Source organism: Ictalurus furcatus, chromosome 20 (genome assembly GCF_023375685.1).
Source record: "Ictalurus furcatus strain D&B chromosome 20, Billie_1.0, whole genome shotgun sequence".
Lineage (NCBI taxonomy): Eukaryota > Metazoa > Chordata > Actinopteri > Siluriformes > Ictaluridae > Ictalurus > Ictalurus furcatus.
Window position 1 is genome coordinate 2,322,186 of NC_071274.1, and position 19,670 is coordinate 2,341,855.

General features: G+C 42.0%; 2 protein-coding genes across 4 annotated transcripts; one reads left to right on the plus strand and one right to left on the minus strand.

The window, feature by feature from the left end:
- The first annotated feature begins 861 nt into the window (after positions 1–861).
- Positions 862–13,314, plus strand: si:dkey-181m9.8 (uncharacterized). 2 transcript variants are annotated; one of them, XM_053651117.1, is made up of 21 exons: positions 864–1,373; positions 3,949–4,039; positions 4,256–4,321; positions 4,404–4,570; positions 5,007–5,164; positions 5,713–5,786; positions 5,933–6,079; positions 6,299–6,397; positions 6,494–6,739; positions 7,030–7,121; positions 7,202–7,390; positions 8,225–8,407; positions 8,608–8,706; positions 8,873–8,962; positions 9,055–9,169; positions 9,308–9,426; positions 9,644–9,757; positions 10,071–10,137; positions 10,667–10,760; positions 11,361–11,529; positions 11,718–13,314. In XM_053651117.1, exons 1-21 carry the CDS (start codon positions 1,329–1,331, stop codon positions 11,898–11,900), a joined length of 2,607 nt encoding a protein of 868 aa, XP_053507092.1. In that variant the 5' UTR covers positions 864–1,328; the 3' UTR covers positions 11,901–13,314. The 2 variants fall into 2 exon arrangements, with proteins under 2 accessions (XP_053507094.1, XP_053507092.1); XM_053651119.1 differs by lacking the exons at positions 10,667–10,760; positions 11,718–13,314 and having other exon boundaries at positions 862–1,373; positions 11,361–11,523.
- Positions 13,079–17,776, minus strand: impa1 (inositol monophosphatase 1). Of its 2 annotated transcripts, none has more exons than XM_053651121.1 (9): positions 17,734–17,776; positions 16,536–16,782; positions 15,810–15,943; positions 15,167–15,271; positions 14,904–14,949; positions 14,686–14,794; positions 14,434–14,542; positions 13,677–13,828; positions 13,079–13,589 (listed from the first exon to the last, which is right to left on the minus strand). In XM_053651121.1, exons 2-9 carry the CDS (start codon positions 16,596–16,598, stop codon positions 13,459–13,461), a joined length of 849 nt encoding a protein of 282 aa, XP_053507096.1. In that variant the 5' UTR covers positions 16,599–16,782; positions 17,734–17,776; the 3' UTR covers positions 13,079–13,458. The 2 variants fall into 2 exon arrangements, with proteins under 2 accessions (XP_053507096.1, XP_053507097.1); XM_053651122.1 differs by lacking the exon at positions 17,734–17,776 and adding an exon at positions 16,881–17,692.
- Between the last annotated feature and the right edge of the window lie 1,894 nt (positions 17,777–19,670).

Genomic DNA, 19,670 nt, shown 5'->3' on the forward strand with positions numbered 1-19,670 from the left:
GGACCGCAGGGTAATAAACAGCAGAATGTTTGTAAGACCTATACTGCCCCCTGGTGTCTGTTTCTTTTACTGTAGTGTAAATATTTTTAGATATTAAGATATTAAAGATATTTTAGATGCTTTAATTATATCCTATTGCATGTATCTTTTTCTCTGTCTGTTAATTAATATCCCATGTAATAAGAAGGAGGAGGAGGAGGAGCTTAACAGTTACTATATAATTATGTTATAACAACAACAACAACAATAATAATAACAATAACAAAACCCATAACAACAACAACAACAACAATAATAATAATAACAATAATAATAATAATGAATATAGCTGTAATTATATTAATTTATTGTCTAAACATTTACATTAGCATTATAAACATTATTATTATTATTATTATTATTATTATTATTATTATTATTATTATTAGAGGCTATGCCATTTGTTATCTTTGTCTCTGTCTTGTTATTAGCTTGTTGTGTAACAATAATAATAATAATAATAATAATAATAATAATAATAATGAAAGTAGTTGTCTTAATTTTATTAGTCTATATTTAATGCTTAAATGCTTTAATTAGCATTTTATCAATGAGAGACATTATTATTATTATTATTATTATTATTATTATTATTATTACAAGAATATTAGAGGCTCTGCCATTTTTTTTCTTGGTCTCTGTCTTGTTATTGTTACTGTTGTGTAGTAATAAGAATAAGAATAAGAATAGGAATAATGAAAGTAGTTGTTTTAATTTTATTAATCTATATTTAATGCTTAAATGCATTTTATGGATGAGAGACATTATTATTATTATTAGTAGTAGTAGTAGTAGTAGTAGTATTGATGTTGTTTTGTTGTTGTTATTGTTGTTATTAATCTTATTATTATTATTATTATTATTATTATTATTATTATTATTATCCTCACCCAGCTCTCTCGTTACTCACTATCACTAATCTCACAGTATGTGTACCCGGAAGTTAAGCTGTACATTCTGCTCGAGTATTATTTGCAGATCGACTCCCTGCGTCCCTGTACGTAAAAACGCGTCAGCACGAGGCTACGCAGATACCCCGCGTACTTCCGCACTAGTTTAGTGTGCATCAATAGTACGCACTGTCATGTCGTCGCGTACTACCTAGTACGCTAGTAAGGCCGCTTTTCCTTTACAGCTCCGGTGGCGAAAAGAAAAGCAACAGAAACTCTCCGCTATCAACTTGGCGCTATGAGGGTTCTGGAAGTTGTGGATATGGAGTTGGACCCGGACAGAACCTGACAGCGGTGTAAACTTCTACACGGAGTTTAGGAAGATACTGAAGTGTCAGAATGACTCGTGTGACTTCTGAGTTGGAGTTGCAAACGCTAGCAGCGGTAAAGTTTCTGTTTCAGCCTTATTTAGCCGGCTAGCTAGCTGCTTAGCTAACAAACATCCTACTTAGCAGCTCAGTCGTGTTTTATTAATTATTAAACAACAACCGCTGAATAATAAACATGCAGCAATAAGTTGGTTGGCGAAATAATTTTGCAGGAAGGTAATTTAGGCTCTGTTTGTGCAGATATGTGTAGGAGTGCATGTTTACTAATAGTCTGGCGTTGCAGGGGGCGTGGCCAAATGGGTGGCACGGGGTGGCAGCTGCCCCCCGCCCCCGAATTGATCAAATTATCCGCTGAGATCAAATAAGCAAATTATAATCGCGTGCAACCCATGTTTATTAAATAATCATTGTATTATTAGAGGTATTTTGATCGAATTACATTAATGTCATAATGCAGTTATTTATTTTACTCCAAGTGATAAGTAAGTGCAAAAGTTTACACCCCCTATGCTTTCCGGGTCAGGGGGAAAAGAAAGATGATGTACCTCCGCTCATTCAGTTATCGAATTGTAAAATGAGGAATGAAATGGGGACGTATCCCAAAACAAGACAATAAACCAACGTATAAGATCTAAAAAGAACAGAAAGAATGCCGTCCAAGTGCCTGTTAGTCTAAAGACATGAGTTTGTGATGATGTTATTAAGATAAACGATGGGCAAATATTTATATCGCATTCAGAAAGGAAGATGGAAACTTTTTAATATCTGATATCGTTTTAGGGTTTGTTTGTTTGTTTGTTTGTTTGTTTTTGCTATTAATATAACATACACTATCTGACCATTTTGTTAATAACACCGAAGGAATGTTTGTGACAATCAACACTCTAAATGTCACGTTGTTGATTGCATCGATGCATCTTTTGTAAACATGCCTACTCACATCTCACAGCGGTGACGCACACGTCCCCAGAAGCAAGATTTTCCAGTTTGCGCACTGCTGATGAGTAATCCTGATCGAGGTGGAAGTAGATTTTTGAAGAATTATTACAGAGCTGTTAGATTATTTTTGTTTGGATAGATTGCTCTAACTCATTAGACTCCAAAGCTAGCAGGAAAGCACATAATACGTCCCGAAGAATGCCGATACAAACATGCGATCATCTACATGGGTGACATGAACGTTATCAAATGCTAGATATATTAATGTTAGCTCGCACTATTTGCAAATTGTACAGTTACTAAGTATTATTCGCAAAAAGTTTACGATTGCTAAGCACTACTCGTAGAGTTTACAGTAGCTAGAGTTATAGATGCCAAGCCCTATTTGTAAAGTTTTACACTCACTAAGCTCTTTGTAAAGTTTGCTGGTGCAGAATGTACGGTGATACGCATTATAAGTATTATTCATAAAGTTTGCAGTTGTTAAACGCTATTCGTAAAGTTTACGGTCGCTAAATTTTGTAGTCAGTATTATTCACACAGTTTACAGTTGTTAAACACCGTAAAGTTTACGGTCAGTAAATTTTGTATTCAGTAAGTATTATTCACACAGTTTACAGTTGTTAAACACTTTGTAAAGTTTACGGTCACTCAATTTTGTAGTCAGTAAGTATTATTCACACAGTTTACAGTTGTTAAACACCGTAAAGTTTACGGTCAGTAAATTTTGTATTCAGTAAGTATTATTCACACAGTTTACAGTTGTTAAACACCGTAAAGTTTACGGTCACTAAATTTTGTAGTCAGTAAGTATTATTCACACAGTTTACAGTTGTTAAACACTTTGTAAAGTTTACGGTCACTCAATTTTGTAGTCAGTAAGTATTATTCACACAGTTTACAGTTGTTAAACACCGTAAAGTTTACGGTCACTAAATTTTGTAGTCAGTAAGTATTATTCACACAGTTTACAGTTGTTAAACACTTTGTAAAGTTTACGGTCACTAAATTTTGTATTCAGTAAGTATTATTCACACAGTTTACAGTTGTTAAACACTTTGTAAAGTTTACGGTCACTAAATTTTGTATTCAGTAAGTATTATTCACACAGTTTACAGTTGTTAAACACTTTGTAAAGTTTACGGTCACTAAATTTTGTATTCAGTAAGTATTATTCACACAGTTTACAGTTGTTAAACACTTTGTAAAGTTTACGGTCACTAAATTTTGTATTCAGTAAGTATTATTCACACAGTTTACAGTTGTTAAACACTTTGTAAAGTTTACGGTCACTCAATTTTGTAGTCAGTAAGTATTATTCACACAGTTTACAGTTGTTAAACACTTTGTAAAGTTTACGGTCACTAAATTTTGTATTCAGTAAGTATTATTCACACAGTTTACAGTTGTTAAACCCTTTGTAAAGTTTACGGTCACTCAATTTTGTAGTCAGTAAGTATTTTATTCGGAAAGTTTGCGCTCACTGAGCACTATTCGTAAAGTTTACTGTTGCTGAATTTAAGGTTGGTAAGCATTATTTCTTGCATCTGGACCTCAGACACCATCAAAGTTTGAAAACCGTGAGATTAAAGAATTACCTTTAGATGCAGACAATAAATTCTTAATTATTGATGAATAAATAAATAATCGTAAGTGTTTGTAATCAACTGGAGCTTTGTGTTTGTGGACAGTGTAACTACTGCTACCCAGCTGAGGTCCTGGCAGAGGTCAGAGAGGTCACGTCAGCATTTCCTGACCTGCACTTGTACGTGGATTATTACTGTAAGTACTTTTTATTACACAACAAAGCCCCAAACTGTTTTTTTTTATTCTTCTTATACCATATATTTTATACTATTTTCTTGAACGTATTGAAGAACAACACCGGTTGCATTGTATGTGGCAATTATAAGATTATTACATGCTTGTACACATACTTAACATTTCTGATGTTTTATTACATGTATGCAAATTTTATTTATTTATTTATTTTTACAGATTACCCCAACAAAGATAGGAAGAAGCTGGTCCACTTGCGTGGCACCATCCCCATGCTTTACGAAGGTAACCTCAGCGTCCGTCACACCAATTATTCAGAGATTAAACACGAAGCAGTACTGAAATTTCGTGTGTGTTGGCCCCTAAGGTGCACAGTACAACATCCCAGTGTGCATCTGGATCCACGAGACACACCCCCAGAACCCGCCACGCTGCCTGGTGTGCCCGTTACGCAGCATGGTGATCAACAGCAAGAGCAGCAGCGTGGACGCTCAGGGTCACGTCCTCCTGCACTGCCTCAGCAACTGGAAGCAGGTGAGCCAGGCCTTTATTCTTACGCCTCGGGAGCAGAGGGGTTACATTTACATTTTCAACATAACCAAATGAATACCGCTGAAAGTTCTTCTGAAAAAAGCGAAGCAGTCAAGCAGCATGAAAAGTAGATGGTGTGGAATTACTGTTTGAATGACTGGATACTGTTGTAAGTAGGGATAATACGATACGATAAAAAGTATCACATCGCGATACTTGAAGATATTTTCACAATACCATCACATGTATCATCTTAAAAGCTTTGAGTTTGATCATTATTATTATTATTATTATTATCATTATTATACTGTTATTTATTGTATTCAGAAATACGTTATCGAACACTGAAAGGAGGAAAATGTCGAAATTTCGAAACATCTCTATATTAAGCCGCGGTAAACATTCCCACATTTACACCGGCGTATGATTTGATTCACAGGGTTGGTCCAACCTGTCCATCGTCCTGGAGGAGATGGTCGCTGCGTTCCAGCGTGAGCCGCCTCTTTTCTCCAGATCTCCAAATCTCGCCTCTAGCGCCAAGCAGCGTTCGCTCGTGGAGCAGCGCGATCTTCACAGACCTGATCAGACCCCCGGGAGGTCAGTGGAACAAACACGAGCTCGAAAAGCAGATGTTTCTATTAATGTGTCTGTGGTTTTGACGCAGTTTATTATTAAAATAATGATTTTGGTGAGGCGTCCATTCCATACACTACGATTGATCGCGCCGTACGCCCTTGCGGCCAGAAATGCTTGCTTTTGCTGCGGCTTTTTTGCGATTTGCGGAGAGTTTAGTGTTTTTGTCGTTGTTGTTTTTTGCACAAAACTGGCACGGAATAGTTTCGCGCGCTCTTTCGCAGTGACGTTTGCTGGTATAAATGAGACCTTTTAGCCATACTCACGTGAATCGAAGAGGGTCTTGGCTGAATGTGCTTTGTGACAACGTCACATGACGCATCATGACCCGAATCTGCAGAAATTTTGAGAATTTGCGTCCATTTCTGCGATCGTGAAATTCCCGGGACTGATTTGTTCTTCTTATCCGTTCACGAAACCCCAGAGCTCGACGTTACGACTGGAAAAACAGCATTTTGTCATGAATCTTAATTACCGAAAGTTCTCATATCATCTCATGTTTCTTTCCGCAGTGGGAACTCCGTACACAGGAAGTTCTCTCACCCTGAAATGTCCTCATCGGCTCTGGCCCAGTCAGCAAACAGCTGTAAGATCTCACTATGCCGTATGGTCTTTTCTAGATTACACTTAATAAGAGCTCTGTTCTCTGACTTGTGAGACGTTCTTTTATTGGTTTCCGGCATCCCCTATCCGTGTGGTGGCGTTCTCATTTTGTGTGTAATGTGATCCTAGCTCAGAGTGTGAAGGGGAGTCAGTCTCAGGACGGCGTAGGAGATCTGAGCGGTGTGAAGAGGTCGTACACACAGGAGCTGCTGGATTTCGGGATTTCGTTCGGAACACCGAACCTCCAGAGAAACCCGACTAACCCGTTCATCACTGGTAAAAAAAAAAAAAAAAAGGTTTTGTTTGGATGATCCTTTAGACACACAGCTCTATTTTTCCAGCCTAGTAGACTATAAGCTTGCGATAGTGAGTACGTGAATTTCAGAGTTAAATATAACGACTCGACAACGATTTACTCCTAAGGAGGAAGAACTAGGATCACGGCAGTAGCTTCTTATGATTTTTTTTTTTTCTTCTTCTTCTGTGTAATTTCAGCCCCAAATATGAACGCCTCCGATCCAGATGACATCAGCAACCTGTTTAAAAGCCTTCAGCTGGAAAGAATAAACATGCACCAACTTTACAAAGACAAGGGTACGAAGCGGATTCGGTTCTCTTTACACCGTTCTGTTTAAGTTACATTATTGGAGGAATTCATGGATAAACGAACAACCTCTTGTTCCCTTCCAGACATTCCACAGGCGTGGAGGCAGAGTCAGGGGCACGAGGAGGGATCTTGGGCCCAGCCGAGGTTACTCGATGACGGACACAGAGTCTTAGTGAGCCACCTGCCCGTGGGCGTCTCTCCTCAGAGGATGAAGAACAAACTGACCATTTACTTTCAGAGGAAGCAGAACAGAGGCGGCGAGGTACTGGCTGTCACGTACCCTTCAGCTCAGCCGGACCAGGCGGTGATCACCTTCAGGAACTACGGAGGTAAAAACAAACGCACTGTTCCTGTGAGTTTTAGTGAGTCACTCAGAAGTGAACAATAGAGAACAATAGTAATAATAATAATAATCAGTAAAACTGCTTAGTCAATAAAAACCTCATTGTAATTAACATCAAAGAAATCATTAATAGAATAATAATAATAAGAAGAAGAAGAAAAAGAAGTCCGTTCCATTTATTTAGCTCCTTGTTGTTGTTCAGTAAAACGTTTACAGATGTTGAAGACACTGAAACAGATGCTGTTGTATGTAAATTTCCCCGAATGTCTGACGCAGACGCAGCGCATGTCCTGAAAGAGCCGAGCAGGATTATCACAGTGGACGAACATCAAATTCTCATCCAGCTCCAAAACTTCAGGAGCTCACAAGTAAGTGGAAGTAAAATGACATCAAACCTTCTCAAATTCTCCCCCGTGTTCCCTTCTAACCCCGAGCTCTTCCCCTGCAGGTCCCCATCCCTAAGGGCGTCCAGGGCGAGAAAGCCGAGATGTTCATCATCATCCTGAGTCAGGAGGGCTGCACTTTCACCCCCGCAGATGTGCTGGAGGCGGTTCAGGCGTGCCGAGACATCCCGTCTGCTCTCAAATACCTCTCTCACGACTGCCCCATCTGCCAGGAGCAGGTGTCCTTCAGCAAGGTCAGAGAACACTGCACCTTTTCTTCTCCACATCTGGTCTAAATCTGTTCTCGCAGGAAGCTCAGACTCAGCGCAGATCAGTCTTTCTCCTGCTTTAATCCACCTGATTCAACTTGTCCCGGTTTATTCAGTTTCAAACAGTCGAGTGGTTTTGCTCGTTCTCAGCACAGGCTACGATCATGATCGAACACCTCTCAGGAAGGTCAGCGCTTATGAAACCTGAGCGATCACTCACGCTCGACGTCCGTCGTGACCGAGCGAGGCCTTTAAATAGATCATTCCACACTCGTGGAACGTTATAGCTGGAAATCGGTCCATTTGAAAGCAGCAGTTCAGCCAAAAAAATAATAATAATAACGTACAAGACAAGTTTGCTTTTTATTATAGCTAAAAGGTAATAAATGTCTATCTGACCCAAATTATTTTCCATAATCAAACAGTGAAAAGGTACATCATATTAATTATTTTTAAATAAACAATTTTGCAGCTTTATGTTACAATTCCAGTCTCACTGTATTCCCCAAAATGGCCGCCTATATAACGTTCCAATGCTCAGCTAGCTACACAGCACAAGCATCATTAATGCTTATAGGTTACAGAAAGTCTCACCGGGTCCTAAACCACATCGGGAGTCTGTGATGTCACTGAAGAACGGGTGTGGTTTAACACAATTAACGCTAATTCCTAATCAGCTTTTGAATCGGATAAAGCTAAGGAGTGGGGAAACACTGAACGCAGTCATGTTAATACAGTAGCAACTGGTCTTCTCACACTGAAACACAGTGGTTAAAATCCTCCATCACCATAAATCCTGAACGAAAGTGCCTTCCTCAGATGATCACCATGACGCACTGCTCGTGTACGTTCTGCGAAAGCTGCTTCAAGGCCTACTTCTCGTCCGTCATCAAAGAGAAGAGCATCGAGCACGCGGTGTGTCCGCTGTGTAACGAGCCGGACGTGCGCGCGGCAGGACACAGGGAGGAGTCCATGGAGTACTTCAACCTTCTCGACACGCAGGTCAGACTCACGCCACGCCACGTCACGTCAGCGTCGTCGATAATCGCTTAGACTGTTATTCACTACTCATCACGTGCATCCCGTAAACGATCTACTGTCATATTCATCATGGAGCAGTAAAGGGTTCATTTTTCACATTTTAAAAGAATTATTCTAAACGTGCGTGTTTAATATCAGCACTTCCCATCCTGCACACGCAGATCAGGCACTATCTGGACACGCAGACGCATGAGCTGTTTCAGAGGAAGCTGAGGGACCGGGCTCTGCAGGAGATGCCTAACTTCCGCTGGTGTGCTCATGTAAGACCTCACGTGTATTTCACATACGTATATATTCAAGAGAGTACAATAAATCTAACGCGTACCGTCCTGGTTGTACCGCTTTATTAGTATTATTCTTCTTCTTCGCTGTTAGAAAGGATAGCCGTGTATTTTGGTGACGCGTGACTCTCTCCGTTCTCTGCAGTGTTCTTTCGGACTTCTTCACGAAGCGGACAGACTGAGGATGGACTGCCCCAGCTGCCAGAAGAGCATGTGCTTTAAGTGCAAAAGCCCTGTATGTAAAGTTAGTTCTTAAAAACAAAACGACAACAATCTTTTCGAAAGTCGAGTGAATTGTTTTCTCTGCCGTCTCCTTTCTGTCGTCAGTGGGCTTCCCAGCATGAAGGACTTTCCTGCGAGAAGTTCAAGGAGTGGCTGCAGCTCAACAGCCCCGAGTTCCAAAACTCGCGTCTGGAGCTCCTCCTCAGCCGGAACAAGATAGGTCCGATACGCGAAAAACCCGATGCCGTTCCAGTTTATCTGCATCACTCAGATCAACTGTTTTATAACGTGTTAACGTGCCTTATCTATAAACACAGAGTATTTTCAGTAGTTTGTGTTTTTGTTTCTTGTTTTGCAGATTGCCCCAAATGCAAGTTCCGGTTCTTTCTGTCTAAAGGCGGCTGTTTACATTTTAAGTGCACTCAATGCCAGCACGAGTTCTGCGGAGGCTGCAGTCGGCCGTTCAGGATAGGCGCGGTGAGTCTCTCTCGCTCTCCGTCGTGTCCTGCCTACATTTCCGTACCCCGATGTTCCACTTCACCCCGACATTTCCTTAAAGCACACCTATTGTGGTTTTGATTCCTGCCTAATTTTGTTTTAAAGCTCTCGTACAATATATTTACACGCATCCGAGGTCAAAAAACACTCTAACGTGCCCTCTCTCTCTCTCTCTCTCTCTCTCTGGACCGTGCAGGCGTGTGATTTCTCCGCTGAATGTGCTGCTAAGGGTTTACACGCCCATCACCCCAGGGACTGTCTGTACCACCTCCGAGACTGGAGTGTAGCCAGACTGCGCAGTCTATTGCTGGTGAGACTCCTCTCTCTCAGAATCAGTGATGCGATACGTTCCGATAATTATGAACGATTATCGATTTCACAGTAACCACAACGTGACGAAACTGTCGCTTGTTTCCATAAACGTCGCTTCGTGTTTTTGTTCTTTTGGGGTGTTTTTTTTTTTTTTTTTTTTTTTTTTTTTGGCCTGGAGTTTATTTATGTTCTATAATTTCCCCGTTCAGCAAACGCTACAACGATTCGCAAGACTTAATATTAATGCACGCCTCCTGCCGACTTCCTCCGCTCGATTCGGCGGTTTCATTCCCCTCCATCTTTCTTTGCAGCACCACGGCGTGTCCCATCCGTTCGTGTCCAGACGGAAAGACGACGACGGGAAAAAGGCTTCGAAAGGTATCGCTGCTGAGTACTTCAAAGCTTCTGTAAGACCAGAGGAGTGTTGGAATTGTGGTATTAAAAGAGACGCAAAAAACGTGGAAGAATTCGTGTTGTTTGTTATAAAGATCGTATTATCCTTCACTAAAAAAAAAAAGAAAGAGAAATGAAGAGACACGAGATACAGATGACATTATGAGTTACGTTTTTAAAAAAAATGTTAACAGGATATTCAGTGGAAAAAAATCTCAAATTGATACGAGAAATTATCTTATAGCTAAAACGAGGTTTATTAAAAAAAAAATTTAAATATCAGAAACTAAACTAAACACATCGGAGCATTTGGCAAGAATTATGATTGTATAAGTTGAGCGGTCGAGCGACGCCGTCTCTGAGATCGGGCAGAGAGAGCGAGACGTTCATGCACGTTTTTACCCACGATTAGCCCCGCCTATTTTACACGAAAAAAGGGGCGATATTTTGGCGGACAGATTCCGAAAGCCTTGTGTGTACGCCACGTGTGTGAACGTAGTTCTGTCTGCCGTAGGTGTGTGCGGAGTAATGGAGCACAAAGAGACCGGCAGCGCGAAAGAAGATCCGTGCGGGCGTCCGACTTTCCACGACTATAACGGCTACTGCACGTAAGACACACCTTCACTTCCTGTGCAAGTCCATACTTCTTTATTCCGCTTCCTGATTTTAACCTACACTCAGGAAATCGTTCTCGTCGTTCAGCGTTCTGTTCCAACCGTGACCGACTGCTGCTTATACCACAGCGATTTGCCAAGAACGACACTTTTCTGTTGATTAATGTACACAAAGTCGTACTTTTTATCAGTTTATTGTTACATTACTGTAGCGGAACATCCACAGACGAGTTCGTTTTCCGTTATCGCTTACGTCGTGGCAGCTATAAACGCCCCGGTCAGAAAACTTAAAGCTACAGCTTTAGCTCTGACCGTTACAATGCGCTGACACTGGAGACTCCTTCCATGAACGACAAACAAACACCCCCTTACAGAAAATGTCACCGTATCAACGATCACACTCGTTCGTGTGGTGCGTCAGCTGTTACTATAGAAACGTACGTAGGCTATGTTCTATATTACGTTCTGGAACTACTGTCAAACACTTTCCGACCAATCAGAATCGAGAATCCGACAGCACTGTGTGTATAAACTGTGTTATAAAAATCTACACCGCTAAAAGAATCGTCTCCTGTTTATGGCTCTTTGCTCAAGGCTTCATTATAAGGAGTGTCTGGTGGAGCTGATTAACCAGAACCGCCTCGATCCGGCGGTGCTGCTCGAGGGACCCGAACTGCTCGCCGAACTGGGCCGCTGGAAGATCCCCGTCCCGGAGAAACAACCCCTGGAGTCAGACAAGACCTACAAGGAGCGCCTCAGACAGGTCAGACAGGGAGATATGGTGATGGACTCATAAATCCCAGTAAACACACAACAAAGGCAACTGAGGAACATTTCAGAGCTGATTCATGATTTTTTGGTTCCAAGTGTCGTTTGATCGTCTCTGGCAACCCGTGTGATTACAAAAATGATTAATTAGAGTTATTATTAAAGTATCTCTCGTTTTATCAGATGTTGATCCAGAGGGTGGGTTTGACCGCAAGCGTCGCTTCGATGTCAAACCCGGCTGCTCCACCCACACCTTCGCCTTCTCCCACCTCCCCGCCGCTCGCCGCCGCTCCCTGGTACTCGGTGCTGAACCCGGGCAGAACCAAAGCTGAAGACTCGCAACTGCTGCTGCTGCTCAACGATTGAGGAGAGTCTTTTAAAATCGTTCTCGCACGCTGAGGAAGATCCAATCGATCTCCAGCGTGTATCCACTGTGCCCTGAGGTTTTATCGCTACCAGAGTAGCACACCTGATCCATTCAGCAGGTACACTCCTGAACCAGGACGTTGCTTCAGTTGTTTTAGTTTCCAGCTTTTTATTCTTTTTTTTTTTTTTTGGTTCTCAGTGCAGTTATGCAGAATGAAATCTGTAAGTATTTACACTCGTTGGGTTTTGGCGCTGTATCACAGCACAATGTTTATCAAGCACTTTATACTCGAGGAGGAAGATCTCTCTCTCTCTCTCTCTCTCCATTCGCTCAAGCTTCACGTTCGTCCGCGTTTATCTCTCTTTCTCTAGTTTGATGATAACGAGAGCATTTTGTACAGTACACACAATTTTTTTGGGAGCTAATGGCTGCAACCTGTTCGTGTTTTATAATTTGTATTTAATTATTATTAATGTTTGAATAATTTATTGCGTTTTTAATGATTTTGAATTGTAGTCACATGGTTTTTTTTTTTTAATAACAGGAAGTAAGTCTACAAGACGAACCAATCGCTTTCGAACGTGTTTTTTTTTTTTTTTCACTACAGGTACAAAAAAAAAATTGACTCTGAAAAGTTAAATGACCTTCTTTTGGTTTATTCGAAGAAATAGTTTTTTTTCCCCGTTTATTTATTTTATTTGGAAGGAGTCTCCAGTGTCAGCGTACCTTTTCCGGTGTAATTAGGACAGAGGAGTTTACGCTTTTTCTCGTTGCCTTGTCAACTTCAAGAGAGAGAAAAAGAAAGAGGCCGGTGAACGAGACGACGGGTTTGTGACGGACGTTCCACGACGTTGAACGCGACTATAAACGGAGCAAAAGTACGACGCATCATTCCACGATAAAAATTGTAATCGTTGCTCTGAAAGCATAAAAGACTTTGTAACGTGCGGTTATACGAAAACGATCGACTTTAGGAAAAGGGAACAACCCGTAACCCCGCTCGATCACGTCGATTGTTTTCCTCTAACAGCACAGCACCGAGTTTTCTGAAAATATTTCGCATGCATTAGTGTTAGCATACAGAGCCAAAACGAATGCTAACAGACTGCACTGAATTTTACCCGAGCTTACGCTCTCACGTGTGTGTTTTATTTACATTTTTTTATATATATATATAGAAGTGTGAGACTCGTCTAAACTGTGCACACCGCACTAAAACACTGACCATGTCCCAGTGTCTCCTCGTTCTTCTTCTTCTCCTCTGTGCATTCATTTCAAAAGAGTTCCACGGGAGTAACCGTCACGTTTCTGATTTAAAGAGCACAGGAATGCAGGTTTTATTGATCGTGGCGTGAGCATTAAACACAGAGGGGACGTTGTGAATAACTGGGATAATAAAATATTTTTCTATCATGTCTTTGTTGGAGTTTTCAGTGTATAGTATACAGCATTTATAACATGGTAGAACAAACATATAATCATGTGAAAGGTCGAAAACACTAAGTTTTTAAGACTGAAGGTAAAAACAGCATGAATACACTACACAGCATAAACTCGTCATTGTTTAGTCTCTAAAGGGGCGTCGTCCCGGACAGCAGGAAACGCCTCGAGCTCTTTAATGACTCTCTCGGCGATGGTTTGGTTATTCGCTGCGACGATTCTCCTGGACATCAGGTCCATGGGTCCACCTGCACGTTAAACACACGCCGGCATGAGCACTGCGGTCTGATTTACAGCGCAAGCATGAAACCATCAGGTTCGTCATCTTCTCTCACCCTCTAAGTCCAGGAGAACTCCTCCTGCCTCCTCCACGATGACCGCGGCGGCCGCCACGTCCCAGCAGTGGATCCCGATCTCGTAATACGCCTCCACGCGCCCGGCCGCCACCAGGCACATGTTCAACGCGGCAGAACCCAAACCACGCATCCTGTGAGCGGTGAGACAGATGAGAGTGGTGAGACAGAGGGGAGCGGTGAGACAGATGAGAGCGGTGAGACAGAGGGGAGCGGGGAGACAGATGAGAGTGGTGAGACAGAGGGGAGCGGTGAGACAGATGAAAGTGGTGAGACAGAGGGGAGCGGTGAGACAGATGAAAGTGGTGAGACAGATGAGAGTGGTGAGACACAGAGGGGAGCGGTGAGACAGAGGGGAGCGGTGAGACAGATGAGAGTGGTGAGACACAGAGGGGAGCGGTGAGACAGATGAGAGTGGTGAGACACAGAGGGGAGCGGTGAGACAGATGAGAGTGGTGAGACAGATGAGAGTGGTGAGACACAGAGGGGAGCGGTGAGACAGATGAGAGTGGTGAGACAGATGAGAGTGGTGAGACACAGAGGGGAGCGGTGAGACATGATAGTGGTGAGACAGATGAGAGTGGCTCCTGTCTTTTCTTTTTCCAAAATTGTAACGTGGCCTTGGGTAAGACAAAGCTTACTAGTGAGGTCCTCTCTCTTTAGCTCTCGCTCTCTCTCTGTGTGTGTGTGTGTGTGTGAGAGAGCGTGTGTGAGTGTGTGAGCGTGTGTGTGTACGTACCCGTGCACTGGCAGACAGAGGATCTTCCTCATGTTGGAGAAGATCTTGTCGACGACGTCAGGGTCTCGGTCGGAGCCGAACTCCGTGGCGATCATGGACTGATTAATCTCTGAAACGGGATTTAGACAGATCGGGGTCAAAGTGTCAAAAACATCTGTTATGTTACACTGTGAAAATGAAAAGAAATGAAAGGATGCTGATGATGATGATGATGATGATGATGAAGAACTGAAGCGTGATGAAGTGTGGAACCTTTCTGATGGGAGACTTGTAGAGGTTCTCCGTTACAGAACGCTCCTTTCCCCCTGCGGGCCGTGTACATCTTATCCTCTATACAGCTGTACACCACGCCAAACTCTAACTGCACCACACACACACACACACACACACACACACACACACACTGCGTTAAAGCAGAAAGGAAGAAGAAGAAGAGTGTAGACTAAAGGAAGTGGTGTGACGTCTCTCACCGTCTTCTCGACTGCAAACCCGATACACACCGCCACGAACGGATACCTGGATCAAAGCGTTTAAGAGCGAGAATTAACGCTGATCATTATCCTCCACAGATATCTACACACCCGCTGCTCGTGTTCCAGATGATTTACAATCCAGTCCTAACACTGAGCACCGCAACATCGCATCTTATCCTGTTTGTTTGTTTGTTTGTTTGTTTGTTAGCTGTTTTTAAGGCGTGTCCGGGATTTTAACCTCACTTAGATGACGAACTGACCCGTGTACGAAGTTAGTGGTGCCGTCCACGGGGTCGACGATCCAGGTGGGATTTTCAGACAGGACGCAGGGCTGACCATCAGCTACTGACTCCTCTCCGATAAAACTGACACACACACACACACACACACGGAGGAAAAGGATTTAAAATGTGCCGTTTTTACCAAATGTAATCATTCTTCATTTTACAGTTATTTTCATTTTTTACTCTTTTTTTTATTATTATTATTTATTCTATCACTCTTTCTTTCAGCACGATCTCGAACAGGAAATCGATTTCATTCTAAATCATTATAAAAGGATGAGTTTATTGCTAACTGCAGCAAGGGACAATACAAAAACCAGTAATAACGTACAGTATGTGGGTGAAAGTGTGAAGAGGAAGAAGAAAAAAAAACGCTGGAAATGGACCGTAAAATAAACGGAAGAAATAACTGAAAAGAAATGTTTAATAATAATTCATTCAATAAGCGAGTAAATAAATGATTAGGCAAATACGTAAGCATTTAAATGAAGGAGTGAGGCAGTAAACAGATCGATAAAATGAGTATTTGCAAAACAGAAATGTGACATACAGAGTCGGTGTGAGACTGCTGCTGGGTGGGATTGGATTGGATTGGATTGGATTTATTTATTTATGATACCTGTGTGTAGGAAACTTCTCCTTGACTGAAGTGATAATGAGCTGCTCCACTTTCTGGTCGGTTTTAGTCACCAGGTCCACCGACGTGCTTTTACACATCACCTTCCTCTCGTTCTGCAGAGCCTCGCGTACCACCTGTAACACACACCGACACACCGTTACCGTGGCGATCAGGAGGAGGAGGAGGAGGATGATGATGAGAAAGTGAGCAGATACTGTGAAGAAAAACACATACAGAGAGAGAGAGAGAGAGAGAAAGCGAGAGGGTGAGGGAGAGAGAGAGTGAGAAAAAGCGAGAGAGGGTGAGGGGGAGAGAGAGAGAGAGAGAGAAAGAGAGAGGGTGAGAGAGAGCGAGAGAGGGTGAGGGAGAGAGAGAGAAAGCGAGAGAGGGTGAGAGAGAGAGCGAGAGAGGGTGAGGGAGAGAGAGAGAAAGCGAGAGAGGGTGAGGGAGAGAGAGCGAGAAAGAAAGCGAGAGAGGGTGAAGGAGAGAAAGCGAGAGAGAGTGAGTGTGTGAGAAAGAGAGTGAGTGAGCAAGAGAGTGAGCGAGTGTGTGTGAGAGAGAGAAAGAGTGTGAGCGAGTGTGAGAAAGAGAAGGAGAGAGAGTGAGTGTGAGAGAGAGAGAGAGAAAGAGTGAGTGTGAGTGAGAGAGAGTGTGAGAGAGTGAGTGTGAGAGAGTGAGCGAGAGAGTGTGTGAGAGAGAGAGAGAGAGAGAAAGAGAAGGACAGACCTCGCCTGCTTTTCTGGCCACAGCCACAGCGTGGTCCATGGCTTCCTGCCAGAGATCAGGCATCTCTCCTGGATGTAAATTCTCTGTGGGAGAGCCGCGCTGAAACACTCGGCAGAGCAGAAATAATAATCAACCTGCTGGAAAACAGGAACCTGTCTATCAGCAGCTGAAGAAATCTGTGACGGGATTCCAGCAGTTTCTCTTTCTTAACCCTTTCACGCACAGCGTCCGAACGTCCTGACGGCCGCTTTAAAGAAAACACAAGATGGTAATCAGCTCTGAATCACTGGACAGCGTTTCTGTAATCTCACATCACTGTATTTCTCTCTTCTCCACGACTCTCACCCGGCTCCGCAAACCTTCCACACGACATCCTGATCAAACAAAACCCCCGTTCAGCGCCAGACTCCAACACAAAGCCTCGGCTTCATTTATTCATTTATTCATTTATTCATTTCAAACTTTTTGTGTTTGTTTGTTTTGGGGTTTTTTTTTTCTTTTCCTTTTTCTATTTAAATAACCGAAGATTATTTTAAAAAAGCAAAATCATGCTTTTAACTGTTAACTTTCATTTTCCAGGTCAGGAATATTGCTATATTTTGTTTCAACAAATGAAACTTTCTATCTTGTTGATCAACATTTAAATATCTTTATCACAGACCTGTTTACTAAACCCACTGGATGATTATTTTTCATTTTTCATTAGTTTGATCCTTTTCGTAGTTTTATCATATTTCCACACATGGACAATCCATTTACTTTTTTTATTATTATTATTTTAAGTCTAAATCCATATGACGTCACTGTAAGTAATAATAAAAGTCTTAACTTAAGTCACCTCTAATGAACATTAATAACAGCTGAATTAATATTAATAACACTTAAAGTCTCAGTTGTTTCATTCCCCCCTCATAATGCACTTTTATACAGGAAGAAGGAAACTATTTCTCATTTTAGATATAAATGTTGATTATATTTACTCCAGAATGCTCAGGAAATCTGATCAGATATACAGAGGAACAAATGACAAGCTACTGTTTATATTCATTTTCTATCCTGGAAATAGAATTAAACGATTAGTAATGCAGGTTGTCATTGACTTCGGTAACACGACATGATAATACTGTCCAGAATGAACAAAAATATATATAATAATAATAACTAGAAAGACAAGACTGGAAAAAAACAGCTAACCGACCAGGAAGTGATGCTCCGCGCTCTTCTTCGACGGTGAAATGAAAGCCCGCCCCGCAGCACGCCAGCGCTCACCGCCATCTAGCGGATAAGTGTGGTACTACAACACGTGATTTTTTTCTTTCCATCCATCTTCTATACCGCTTTATCCTTTTCAGGGTCGCGGGGAAATCTGGAGCCTATCCCAGGGAGCATCGGGCACAAGGCGGGGTACACCCTGGACAGGGTGCCAATCCATCACAGGGCACAATCACATACACATTCACACACCCATTCATACACTACGGACACTTTGGACTCGCCAATCAGCCTACCATGCATGTCTTTGGACTGGGGGAGGAAACCGGAGTACCCGGAGGAAACCCCCGCAGCACAGGGAGAAAGTTCTAACCACTAAGCCACCATATTTTTACCCACATATTAAAAGCCCTCAGATTGAGGCTGAAACTCTGCACTTTGAGCTCATATTCATTTCATTTCATCTCCAATATAACGTAACAGACAGCTAAAAATAACACTAACTCTGTCAATGTCCAAATTTATATCCAATTACCAGTTTATGGATCTGAATGTAAATGCAAAAGTCATGAAAGACACAAGGAAACATGATTGTTTTTTTTTTTTTTAATATGGCTTTGATATTTTTATTTCCCTGTTATGTTCGCACCTGGAACCAACATTCTGCCCATTATTACGTGGTGAAAATGGCACTGCGGTGAACCGCATGTCCATCGGAAGTCAAACAGCCAAGCAACTGATGAAATGCTGCGACCTGGTAAACCGTTACATAAAAGCTTTAATCGGAAAATCAATTACCGTGATATGAACGTGTAATACTGGTACATGTTTACTTATAGGTTGGAACAGGGAGAGGAAATACTCCAAAATACTGAATCTGGCACTAACACACTGTCGTACGTTAGTACTTCCTGGTCGTGTAATACTGCTACCTCGTTAGCGATATTAAATGTAACGAAATGTAAATGTGTATATCGTTGGATCTGCGTATGCGTCGTTAAACGAACAAACCGAACAGAGCGAGCGTTCGGCACAAACGTGTGTAAACAGCGCGCGACGTTAAACCGTAGACTACCGGATCAGATTTATGAATTAGCGCTTAAATTATCGCTCCCACGTCTCGAAGGGAAAACGTCACGTCGGATTGTCCGTTCCCTTCGAGACTCATTCCCTTTTCCGAAACAGAAAATACACTTCTGTACACGATCGCTGTAATATAATTAAACAAGTGTAGTGGGAAGGTATGAGAAAATACAGACGAAGCATAAATATGGGTTAAACACGTCAAAACGAGTCACAAACACAGTCCTATAAAACGTGTCGAGCGTAAAAAAAATAACAAACAAACATGAAAAATCGAATGAAACTGTACCCCTTTTCAGTTTCCTCCTCCTGTAAACGTAGTCGATATGTAGCCAAGGTATGTTCGGCGTGTATTTTACTGGAGCTATGAGGGTAATACGTCCAAGAGTACACGCATGTCCGGATCTTCATACTTACTTTCTTTGAACGACGAGTGTGTACACCCGTCGGGAAGTTTTATCGTGCTAACGTCTAGACTTTCTGATGCAATTCTGTCCTCAAACTTTAAAAGGCGGAGCTTCGAGGAATGAACGATTACAAAATGGCCGCCGCAGTTTCCAGAATTCAGCTACACGGTGAATTTTTGCTTACGGATATATGTCACATCGTGCCCTAATGGCAACAGCAACTCTGTGACATGACTGAGCATCTGGATAAGGTTTTTACGCAGAGATTGGGATCATTAGCTACGTTAGCCTTTAGCCTTTACTTTAGCTAAATAGCATTTAGGTATTTAGTAATACCACAAACCAAACATATCTTTGCTGACGGACTACATTTACGGCAAGGAGGAAACTTATATATATATAACTTGCATATCTCTTTCTTTAAGGTCTGGAT

Excerpts from the sequence above, each read along its gene's own strand:
- si:dkey-181m9.8 (XM_053651117.1), top strand. The coding sequence starts at position 1,329 with ATGACTCGTGTGACTTCTGAGTTGGAGTTGCAAACGCTAGCAGCG. Across the intron at positions 7,391-8,224 it reads AGCAGGTGTCCTTCAGCAAG|ATGATCACCATGACGCACTG; the intron begins GTCAGAGAACAC and ends TGCCTTCCTCAG. Across the intron at positions 11,530-11,717 it reads ACAAGGAGCGCCTCAGACAG|ATGTTGATCCAGAGGGTGGG; the intron begins GTCAGACAGGGA and ends TCGTTTTATCAG.
- impa1 (XM_053651121.1), bottom strand. The coding sequence starts at position 16,598 with ATGCCTGATCTCTGGCAGGAAGCCATGGACCACGCTGTGGCTGTGGCC. Across the intron at positions 15,272-15,809 it reads GAGAAGTTTCCTACACACAG|TTTTATCGGAGAGGAGTCAG; the intron begins GTATCATAAATA and ends TGTGTGTGTCAG. Across the intron at positions 14,795-14,903 it reads GGTTTGCAGTCGAGAAGACG|TTAGAGTTTGGCGTGGTGTA; the intron begins GTGAGAGACGTC and ends TGTGTGGTGCAG.